This window comes from Hemicordylus capensis, chromosome 6 (assembly GCF_027244095.1).
Source record: "Hemicordylus capensis ecotype Gifberg chromosome 6, rHemCap1.1.pri, whole genome shotgun sequence".
In the NCBI taxonomy this organism is placed as follows: domain Eukaryota; kingdom Metazoa; phylum Chordata; class Lepidosauria; order Squamata; family Cordylidae; genus Hemicordylus; species Hemicordylus capensis.
Genome location: NC_069662.1, coordinates 59,821,839 through 59,834,048, shown reverse-complemented (window position 1 = coordinate 59,834,048; position 12,210 = coordinate 59,821,839). Strand labels below are relative to the sequence as shown.

At 42.0% G+C, this 12,210-nt stretch overlaps 1 protein-coding gene across 9 annotated transcripts in view; it reads right to left on the bottom strand.

Annotated features, from left to right (window-relative positions):
* Window positions 1–6,160: 6,160 nt before the first annotated feature.
* The window catches only part of CD8A (CD8 subunit alpha), a 41,475-nt gene continuing 35,425 nt past the window's right edge, over window positions 6,161–12,210 (bottom strand). For all 9 annotated transcript variants that reach the window (XM_053259421.1, XM_053259427.1, XM_053259425.1 and 6 more), the window contains 2 exons: window positions 10,072–10,108; window positions 6,161–7,881 (listed from right to left, as the gene is read on the bottom strand). In XM_053259421.1, coding sequence (XP_053115396.1) covers window positions 7,830–7,881; window positions 10,072–10,108 — 89 coding nt within the window. In that variant the 3' untranslated portion in view covers window positions 6,161–7,829. The remainder of the gene's footprint in view (window positions 7,882–10,071; window positions 10,109–12,210) is intronic.

Below are 12,210 nucleotides of genomic sequence, written 5' to 3'. Positions count from 1 at the left end.
ACTTTTGAGCTGACGATCAATTACAACTCTTCAAAGACTAACTCCTATCAAACTATGGATTTAATGCAGGTGTTGTGAAAATTGGGAATGTTGTACTTGTGTACAGTGTCCCTAAGAGTGCACTCTGAAGTTTCCTGCCACTGCTGACCATGATTGCTTGTGTGTCTGCAGAGACAAATGCTGTTCTTGTAGACAGATTCTTCCAATAATTTCTCAGCATTCCAATGACAGTGTTTGTCTCTACAGACAAGTGCTGTAACCATGGACAGTGTGGGGTCCATGAGCAAGATTTGTGGGTGCTGTATGAGGTTCCCCCAGTTTTTAGAATACCTGAATGGGGGTTCTGAAAAGTGTATAATTTGTAAATATTACAATCATAAGGGGTTACCATCCCTGTGCATACAACTTCACATCTTCCTGTGTAATGCACCTTGTTATTTGAATTAAATCTCTATAACTATAAAAAGTAATGCCTTTCCACATAGAAAAAGTCCCTTTATTAAAATTGCTGTTAAATCTGTGGTCTCTGGTGACATGCTAATGCTGAAATTCCTGTGCTTAACTTATTTTTATATTTAAGCTAAAACTTGAGTTTGAACTGATTTTTGCTTTAAGATAACCTTCAAATGACTTGTTCCAGTATGTTCAAAATATAGGACCATTTCACCCTATACATGAAAAGCCAGATCCTGATTGGACACATCTCCAGTGGCCATCCTTAACATTTTTATATCTGCTTCTCCAGTAATAAACTTGCATAGCTGATACGGTGTTAAGATACTGTTGAGATATTTTTTTAAAATAGTTCTCTTAAATTAATGCATTGTGAAAATGGGGAAACCTTTTGTACCACTCCCCCCACCCCAGACAAAGTCCATAATCCGTGTGTGTGTGTGTTTGTGTGACATTCAGAGCAGAAAAAATTTCAGGGTGGAAAGATTAGAAACTTCTTTTCCCAATGCCACGGCTCTTGTGAAATGCAGAATGCTCTGTGCCTGTTTTAGGGTCTCTTTTAAAAAAATCATTAGATCTAATTATGAATCTCCTGCAGCACATGTAGTTTGGACCTCATCCCTCCAACAGATGGCGCTAGGAACTTGTACAACTGCTTTTTTCAGAAGAGGTTTCCACACACTAGGGCCCTTCAAGCACTGCTTAGGCATTGTTTATTTGTAGTTGGCTGATCATGAAATCAAAATGGTGAATCTACATGGCATTTAGTATTAGTACTATATTCCTCATAAAAATCTGGCAATTTCTGTGCTCCTGGGCAAGATCCCATTATGTTTATTTTGAAATAAGTTCTTTTTGGCAAAACCATACTTTTCTTCCTCCTTTTTTAGTACTACTACTACTACAAATATTTATATACTGCTTTTCAACAGAAGTTCCCAAAGAGGTTTACATTGATAAATAAATGAGATGGATTTCTGTCCCCAAAGGGCTCATAATCTAAGAGACACACAAGACAGACACCAGCAACAGCCACGGGAGAGATGCTGTGTTGGGGATGGATAGCTTCCTCCTTATCCCTTTCTTTAAAGTGACCAGCTACTTTCACTTGCAGTGCCCGCAGCAGCTATCACTGTTCATAGCGTCCATTCATATTAGCCACTTTAAAAGAAATGGATATCAGAAACAGTTGTAGTGAGGTACACTGCAACTGAAGAGATGAAGATAGGTAAGAATTCACATGAGTAGATGAAACAATAGGCAGCCATGTCTTCCATACAGAAGTCTGGGTGAGGTACAAAAAGGGAATAACTTTGGGAAAAGACTTTCTTTTTATTGTATTTGCTGCATTTATATACTGCGTTTCTGCCAAGGTGCCCAGTATGGTTTAAAGGTAAAGTGTGCCGTCAGGTCTGTGTTGGCTTTTGGTGCCCACAGAGCCCTGTGGTTGTCTTTGGTAGAATACAGGAGGGGTTTACCATTGCAATATCCTACGCAGTATGAGATGATGCCTTTCAGCATCTTCCTCTATCGCTGCTGCTCGATATAGGAGTTTCCCGTAATCTGGGAAACAGACCAGCGGGGATTTGAAATGGCAACCTCTGGCTTGCTAGTCAAATCATTTCCCCGCTGCACCATTAGGTGGCTTCTCCAATGTGGTTTGCAACTATTTAAATACTAAAGCCACAAAATAAAAGTTGCAGAGGCTGTTGCTTTCTTCAGGAGCCCATGGCATTTGCTCCTTGGCCTGGACTTCTCCTTTCCTGCCTTCAGGGCGTGAAAGCTTTGTGCAGCACCTGAGGAGTTTGGGGGTGGGGGTGGGGCATGTAAGGGCTCCTCATAAAGTTCTCTTTGGCCTGGGCACCCTTCTTTCTATTTCCTTAAGAGCACACCTATGTTAAGTTGCCCCTGAGAAGGTAGGGGAAGAACATTTCTCCCAGGCTAGCGCAGTCCCTTCAGGAGCTAATGAGGGACATTGACATTAACTGCCATCTGTTATGTAGTAGCCCATCTTTTTCACAATGGCCTAATATAGATGAATTGTGTTAAGCTGGACAAAAATCAGTGCTTCTGACGTATGCCCATTTTTCTCAGCACAACCCTGGCATTTTAATGTGCACTGTTATTTTAACACCTCAATACTTTTTCATAGAGCTGTTTTAAGTTATGCTAGTTCAGTGCTTCTGGCTTATCCACCCACTAACGATGAGATAACTCTACTTTGGAACAGTAGCTGACATGAAGTGTCATCTCATGACAGCTGAGATGTGAAGAATGAAGGGCAAAAGAGGGTTCTAGATCTTTTCCTTGCTGAGAGTCAAATACCTGTAAATACATATAACTGATGGTCCTTTTTAAACAAGAAAAACTGCTTCCAGAGAGGTGATGGGGATCAGAGAAGTGGAGCATGATGGAGCAAGGTGTGCCACTATTTCCCTGCTTATTTCTTCATATCAAATTGCCCCCAGGAGCTTTTATTCTGAATGTGCAACCCTGTGTAAGATGGGGAAGGGAAGCATCCAACCTGTTGCTTGCCCAGTCTTGTGCGACTCACTAGGAATGGTTTTTCAAACACATCTGTATGTGACATCTAGTTTGGCACTAAGATAATAGATGTTATAGTACTCTGTTTCAATATCACCATTAAAACATGTTTTGTTTGTGTGGGGGATGAATGGTTAACTAGTCTAGAGCTACAAAGAGTGAAATGGAAAAACATGGAACTGGATGTATGGACCTGGAGCCACTTTTCTGTAATGTCAAAGTAAGGCTATTAATGAGATCTGTGGAAAATAAAGGATACAGTTATTAACAGGATTGGTGCTCTCTGTGCTATATTGAAGTGAACTTCTCGCTAAATTCATTTAGCGAAGTCAGAATAATAATTGTTACAATATGATAGCATGTGAACCGCAGCTCCTCATTTATCATTCTGTACTTCATCACACTTCATGCTTTTTAAAAAATGCAATCTGAAGTATATCATTAAATAACCAAGGGAAAGCTCCTCTAAATGTATGCAGAAAGATTCCCCATCCATAAATCTATATATATAATTCTTCTGGGTGTGCCTTTCCAACGTGCGTCCCGGCAGCCCAGCTGATTGGCTGGGCTGCGGGGGCGCCTGATTGGGTAAGGCGCACCCAGGAGAACCAGTGGGCCAGGCTGTGGGCGGCCATGGTGGCCGCGGAGCTGAGGCAGCGGGCCCGGCGAGGCGAGGCGAGGTGGTGGCGGGCCCGGCCGGGTGAGGCGAGGCGGCAGCGGCGGGCCCGGCTGGTTGAGGCGGGGCGGCGATGGGCCCAGGCGGGCGAGGCGGCAGCAGGCCCGGGCGGATCCGCAGGCCTTGGGCGGCGGTGGGCCCGGGCAGAGCCGCGGGCCTCAGCCGGCAGCCTGGGCAAGAGGGTGGGGGAGAGGAGGCCGGCCGCAGAGGCCAGCAAGGAGTGGCAATGGCACCGGTGGTGGGGGGGAGAGGTAGCCGGCCCCACAGAGCGCACAGATGCTTTGTGCGGGGTCAGCTTGTAATATATATTTCTTTTAAAAGGTTAAGGGGGGGAGATATTGACATGATACTGTAGTTTTATTTCAACAGCAATAGCCATTGATTGCAGTTTCTTAGTGGGTTTTTTAATGGATGTTACTGGAGTGAAGAAAATGGATTTTAATGCTCCAGGTAGAGTGATTTCCCAATAGACATCTCAGCAGTGTTTAAAACATTGCAGAATTAGATCACGTGCCTGTGGAGTCAGAGGCTAAGATCCAAAGATCTCCTTTAGGTATTGTAGCGAATTATTGTATGCTGGAAGGAATTTTCCTCTCCTTCCTGCCTTAGCCAGTTAATGCTTAACTCAGTGACCAGTCTGAGTCAGCTCTGCAGCACGAGGAAATACTCTAGCGCTGAATTATCCCTTTACTCTGCTTGAGAAGCAGATGGGCTGGCTTAAAAATCTTTAACTTTCCAAATCCAGAAAGCTAATAAAAACTCTGATAGGGTAAATCTCGCCAAGTTACCACTTTAGGAAGTCTTTCCCAACATGGTTTGGGGTGACTAGCAATCCCCATTTCCCTTTGCTCCCACTTGTCAGCAGGCAAGAATAAACCTTCCCTCTGTGCATCTACCTGCATGTGGAATTAATTGTTAATTTGGTCAAGCTGTCTTTGAGAGGTGTTTCTGCACTGGGGGGGGGCACCTCTCCTCCTTAGTTATTGATTAACCACCCTTGGAGGCTTGAAAAAGGTAATGAACAAAGGGGAAAAAACTTTTATTCAATTACTACAGACTAGTTCCGTCTGAGGCTTTTAGATACACTTCAGAATACTTAGTTGTTTAAAAGAATACTTTAAAAGCACCCTGAAGATGGTGGGGTGGGATACTTTCAAATTTAGTTACTTAGTTGCAAATAACAGATATTTAGGAAATACAAAGCGCACACACAAAGAAATATAGGTTTCTAACGCAAAGTCTGACTAAACAAACTTTCCCCTAGATTAATCTTCCCAAAGCCTAGGTTTCCTATCTTAGAATTCACCAAACTCCTGGTGAGAATCAAGCCCCTGCCGTTCTATCTTCCAAGAGCTGCGGTCATCCTGTTGCAGCAAACTCCACTGCCACATGTCCACCCCAGCTCTTCCAGCAGAGAACTTCCAGAATTCCCAGCAACAACTCTCTAGGTTCCACCCACCTGGTGTACTGATTGGTTGTGCCCTGGAATTCACCAGCCTGTCAGTCAAGACAAGGGTTCACTTCTTGTTAACTCATTAGAGGGAGGGGAGACTGGTCACTACAGAGATGTTCAAGGGTTTTTCCTTTTAAAAAAAGAAGAAGAAGAATTCCACCACCATATATAAGAACAGCCCTGCTGAATCAGGTCTAAGGCCTATCTGGTCCAGCATCCTGTTTCACACGGTGGTCCACCAGATGCCACTAGAAACCTACAGGCAAAAGGTGAGGGCATGCCTGATCTCTCGCTGCTGTTCTCTGCAACCAGTATTTAGAGGCATCTTGCCTCTGAGGCTGGAAGTGGCCTTTTCATTAAACAGAAGTTTCTTCTGACATACCAGAAATAGGTTTGGAAACTCCTCTTGGGACAGGGAAGGAGTGATGTGTAAGGACTATAAAAGTAGAAAGCCTTCTTGGACAGATGGAACTACTTGCAAATAGTTATTTTGATCTAGGTTGAAGGATTTCTAGCAGAAGAACATTCTGCAATGTGGTATAGGAAATGTTGCTATCAATATAAAACAGGGGTTTTGCACCAATTAGCAAGCTGCATTTTAGATATCTTCACAGAGGCTATTCCCAGACCAGCAGCTCAGTGCTTTGATCATAAAATTTATTGCTTTAATAGAACTACTCATGATAAATAGAACTAGAGTAGTTAAGAGAATATAGTAAATAAGGGTATTAGAGCAGTAAACAGAATACTCTATTTACTAGAGAAGTAAATAGTATAGAGTAGTTAATAGAACTACTCACAATTTTAAGAGCTGTATGTGTTTTGCTTTGTGTGGGGGAAATGGAGGTAAATGAAGCTCTTTAGGCCATAGAGTAAATATTATGTATAATAATTACTCTGTGGCCTGAAGAGCTTAATTTATGAATAGTGGTGTGAGCTTGACTCTAGCACACATATATGCAAATGCATGCTTATGGACAAATGCCAAGGGTTATGGTTTCCCTTAGAAGAGAGATAACTGAAGACTCATGGTGTCTTTGTAATATTCAGTTTATTTACAAATATAATAGTTTTTAATTAGTTGAGGTTGCAATAACAGAGCATTCCTAAAAATCAGCAACAGACTACGTCAATTCCTTAGACAGGTGTACTTTTCACCCCAAGGTGAAAAGTACTTTGCTGTTCAGCCACTTCATTCCAGGCTCTCTACAATTTCTCTCTCTCATATATGTAACCCTGCAACTTACACCTAGCTTGGAAGCCCTCAGGGACATATTTCTGAGGTCAAAAGGTACTTTTGGAGGGAGGAGATATCAGCAAAAATTACTACCCGCTTCCTCTCCATAAACGTTCCCCTGCTCGGCAACATGCTGGGTTGAGCTTTGTTGCAGAATCCTCCATGGACCCATTACATGATACTGATTCTAGCACTGCTCAGAATGTCCGTCTTTGTGCATAGGTGCAATAAATTGAATTTTTAGAAAGCTTGGTTTACAATGTATCTATTTCTTGTACATATCTCAGTATAGGTAAAGGTAAAGTGTGCTGTCAAATCGATTTCGACTCCTGGCACCCACAGAGTCCTGTGGGGTTTTTTGGCAGAATACAGGAGGAGTTTATCATTGCCTCCTCCCGCTTAGTATGAGATGATGCCTTTCAGCATCTTCCTATATTGCTGCTTTCCGATATAGTACCAGTGGGGATTCAAACCGGCAACCTTCTGCCTGTTAGTCAAGCATTTCCTCGCTGCGCCACTTAAGGTGATGACTGGTATACTTATCTGTTTATTTTCTCTCTAGGATATATCCTTTTTGTATATTAAAATAACAATGATAATGATAATCTATTAAACATCCTAAAGGTTTTTTGTTTTAATACAGGCTCTGTACAAATCCCCACCCCAGTGCCTGAGGCAGAATGGTGAGCTGTTGCTCCCACTCTGACCCCCATCAGTTCTCTCATCTGCCCAGTTCTGTCCAAAATCCCCTACCCCAGGCAATTCCTGCCACTCCAATCTCTCCCCAACCCCACTGTATCTGGAGAGCACTGATTCCACCCTGCCCCTCTCCCCTTACTTGCTGATTATAAGCGTGATAGCCACTCCATTTCTTCTGCTTCCTCTCCACACACGTCCTACCCTCTTTTTAAAAGGCAGAGGACAGGGAATAGAGCATCAGGAAGTGCTTCAAAGACATTTGCTGCTGTCCTATACACTCTCTGCCTTTTGAAAAGACAGAGCAGGATGAGCAGCTGGGAGGAGGAGGGCAAGAGCAGCTGTGGCAGCAGCGGGTGCATATGTCACCAGCACTACCAGGTGAGCCTTGGGGAAGTCAACCAGCCCACCAAGGCAACCAAAGGCAGTGGGTTAGTGGAGGCAGCTGGTATGCAAACTACTGCTTCCACCAATCTGTGCCTAAGGTGGCTGCCACATCAATGAAATAAACATTTATGATCCATTTATTACCTCACCCTGCTTCAGAAGTCAGTATAGGACAGGCTTTTTCAGAATAAATTAATAGATGAAGAACCGTCTTCCATAATGTGTAAATGGGAGGATCAGGACTTGAGCATTAATTCCTGGTATGTGAGAACAGGGATATTACAAGATTGCCCCTATTTTCATTTGTGTAATATTTGAGGGTATGACTCAGTGAAGATGTATTGGTGAATCCAGTTGTAATACGCCAGTACTGTTCCATGATTCTACTGTGGTGAATATTGGTTCAATTTGGTTCCATTGGTTCCATTTGTAGGCCTAAAGAGAAGAAGAGAAAAGCTAAAGAGTGTAATATACTATTGACATGAATTAGTAAATGAATTAGGTAAAAGGATAGCATTTGTTTCCACAGAATGGCTCATCCAGCCTCATTCTATATAAGGAGACTTGACTTCTGGGGCCCTTTCTCATGATCAGTAAGAAGGGCTATTGGGCGTGTGGGGAGGAAGGCTGCTGAAACTTACCTCCCCGACAGACAATTGTTGGGTCTGTGTTGGGCATCTGGATTGCATGCCTGGACAGACACTAGCTGCTCTGGCAGTGCAGAAGGTTGGAGGCTGGGACACGTCATCCTGGCCCCTGGAAATCCCATAATGCACTGTGCAAGTACATGGTACATTTTGGGGGTCTCCCTGGTGCTGGCCAGGAGCCAGTGCTTACATATGAGCAGTTAGATGGCGAGTGCACCCTTAACCTTGACTAACTGGTGGGCTTCTTTGGCTGGTTTGCCACTGATCCCGGTGGTTCTTACACACAGCCTAACCTGGTTTGGGCGTCCCTAAACTGAGTTAGGCTGCATGTGAGAAAAGCCTCCTGGTTGCGCCAATACCAGTAGTTAGGAACGGATCCTAACTTGTGTGAGCAGAATGAAGCTCATGCTATGGATCTTCCCGCTCCTTCTCACCACTGCAACCCCATGAACCATCTGAAAGCTGCTCCTAAAGACTGGGTGACCCTTGGCATGGGTGGGGGGCGGCTATAGTGGGAGGGGGAGAATCCCTGGGGAGGCACCTTCCATGAGTAGCTTGCACTGCTGAGTGATCTGCACTGAAGGTTGCCATCTTTCTTGTATTATGCCATGGAATGATGCTACATCTGGGGCATTGTGGAAAAAGCGAAATGGTGACTGCCAGGAAAGGAGCCTTTAAAAAAAAAAAGTCCACCCTTGCTCACATGCTACGTGGTAAGCCCTCTTAATAAAAATAATAGACTTTTGAACAAAGGAAAGGCTTATGCCACTCATTTTATTTAGATCTCAGTTTGTAACTGCAGACATGTTTCAGAATGAGTGAAAAAACCAATAGGCCTCATTCAGTTTATTTCCCTCCCATTCATTCCAGAATGAATGTACACTTTTAGAACAGGCTATTCATCAACTCTCCAGCTGGGATTAACAAGAAGCAAAAAATGGGCTGAACCTTCAGTCAATACACTTTTGAGATTGCCAGGGGCTTCTGCTGATGGAATTTATTTGTGAATAAACATTATAGTATGGTATTGGGCATGAAAACAGGCATGTTGGGATAATATAGCACTATATTAAATCTGCTGTGTGGAACTTCTGGCTTATTACAGTAAAGCAATGGCTCTGATATGGAAGCCACCCAGAAGTATTTTTTTCTCTATGAATGTATATAGCCAACACTCTCACTGACCAAAGGATTTCCTGCAATATTTTTGATCAAAATAGATTTCAAGGTATAGGCCTTAAATTGATATTTGCACCCTGCTAGAGTAAGATTTTGCATTTGTACTCTTTGTATTATTGGTGTCAATAGGGCTCAGAAGGATTGGAAGAGATTCATAATGTATTAAACTAATTAATGGAAGCATTATGCAGAAAATCTAGTGCCAATAGTGCACAAGATTTGAGACATTTTTGCTCATCTCCCATGTTTGTATATTTTACAAAGGAACAACAGGGAACAATGCCAATGTCTGACTGTCTAAGAGGGATTTTCCTCTGCAACTTGAAAAGCCCAACAGGGTTAGGATATCATTTTGGAATTATTGATCTGAATTGATCAAAATGAATAATTCATTTTGGAATTATTAATGCAATTAAAATCTCATTAAAATATTAATATATTCAGAATTTCTTAAAAAATAAATAAAAATAAAATTAAACTGAGCATATTCCAGTGTAGAAAGTAGTACATCCAGCGAACTTAGCAGGACTGTTCTTCCAAAATTGGATCTAGTGTAGGTAATTGGGAAGTATGATATTCAGAATTTCTTTAAAAAACATTTAATTTCCACTTGGCATATTCCGGTGTAGAAAGTACTACATTCTGCTAATTTCAGTGGCAGGATTGTGAATGCAGAATTTAGTATCTGTACATTATAGAGAAGTATTGATCAAAATGACTTTATTTCTCACAATAAACAAATTCTTCAAAATAGATAATAGATAGAAACTAAGTCAAGAGAATGGAATTTGGAACACACCTTTTACATCTACATCTTCTTCTTCTTCTTCTTGGATCTTTTGGGGAAGAAAAGAATAAATTAATTTCTTGATACATACAATGCTGCTTTGTTTTCCTGGTATTATCAACTCCTTTGTTTTATATTTGAGTTCATAATGGCCCAGAAAGTATATCTAATCCCTTACTTTTTGTCTTGGCATCTTTAGTGCATAAATGAGACTGGTTAAAGAGTACTTCCCAAAGGAGATATTGTTTATACCTGTATAACCATAACCTCAAGCCTTCAGCCAAGATATCCACCTAAGACGCACAGAAGGCTTTTTCACGTAAGCACCTTCAGTGTCATGGCTGAAGGCTTGAGCCTTTGACCTGTTTACAGAAGTGCAAGCTTCAAAGCTGCCCACCTCCTGCAACAGTGATTCTCCATAAGCTTTTAAAATATATCAATTTTACATCCTGAGTCTTAGATGCTTACATCCTGTATCTTATTGGGTTTGGGCCGTGTTGGAATTAGATTTAAAGGGCCAAATCTCCAAGCTCTCTAGTATTACATCACTGTTTCTTTAAGTGTGAGTTCAGTAGCCTCTTTTCAGATAATTAATTTTTAAGACAGCATCAGCTTTCTTAGGTTGCAAACTATGTCTTCAGATGTAAAAACAGAATAATGTACAATATCTATGAAAAGCAGGGTATACATATAGATATAAAAAAACAAGCATAAATAAAAATGAAAGTGGAATAGATGGTATCAAGCAATATGAGGTAGTAAATGGAATGGTTACTCTCACAAATTGTGGGTGAGAGCATTTCAGCCTTCCTGGACATGCCAAAAGAAGTGTCAGAGTGTCTGTTCTCAAGAAATGCTGTTCTGGTGGGTGTTTGAAATGTGAAGTGGCAGAATTGGAATTCATACAAAATGTATGTAAACCAAAGCTTAAACGGGGTGCTTTCCAAATCGCACCTTAAAATTTCTTTGCAGTGTATAGGCTTGGTGTGTGTTTGTACGAGTTTTGTTCTGGGTTTTGACACTGTCTTGCATATGGGAACAGCAAGCCACAGCCATAGCCTGTATTCACATCTTACCTTGATGTTTCAGGCTTAAAGCGTTGTATATGCATTATAAACTAGTAACTGATTTTTAAAGTTTTGAGAACAGTTTGCAGGCTTGCTGGATTTACTCAGAAGTAAATGATTGAGTTCAGCGGGCTTCCTCACAAGTAAGAGAGCATGGGATTGGAGCTGTAGAAGTGTGGCTTACACAGCAGACTATTTTTCACCTTTTTTTTTTTTTGCAAGAGTCCGGTGCTCTTACACAAATTGCGAGACGATTAAGGAAAAGCAGCTGCCGTGCTCAAGGCGTGGTTGGAGAAACTCCAGCCGCAAACTCCTCCTGAGCCTTCTGTGCCCATGCACAAATTCACCGAGAAGGGGTGGGGGAGGGAAAGCTGTCAATCACCAGCCTCCCCCCCTTCTCTCTCTAAGAGAAATGATGGTGTAAAATCTCTGGTGTAAAATCCGAAGGCGGCTTCAAAATGTTAGGGTTAACCATGGGATTTTACACCACTTCCTCCTGCTCAGTCTGGGAAGCACTTGCACAAATTGCGTATCCACAAATTGTGCATATCCAGGACAGGGATATGGGTTCCTCTGTTATAATAAAGACTGAGCAAACCATTTATAATCAGTGGGGAATTGCTCTCCCATGTTTATTGCAGCACACATTGTTCGTTGAAAAATAAGGACTGTAGAGAGTGAATTTCCTTGCACTACTTGTGTTCAGCTATTCCACTTTTGTATCTCTGAAGGAAAATGCATCCAGTATTAAACATTTAGTGAAAGTGAAAGAATTTTCACTTGAGGCACAAATGACCAGGCTCAAACTATCATACTTCGGTCCCATTATGTGAAGACCCAGCTCCCTTGAGAAGTCTATAATGCTGGGGAAAGTTGAAGGAAAGAGAAGAAGAGGATGACCAGCAGCAAGGTAGGTGGACTTGATTACGACAGCAATGAATGCACCACTGAGAGACCTTAAAGGCCAAGTTGAAGACAGATCATCCTGGAGAGAATCTATCTATGTGGTCGCTAAGAGTTGACACCAACTTGATGGCACTTAATCATAAATCAATCATTAAACATTGTCCTGCAAAGACTCATA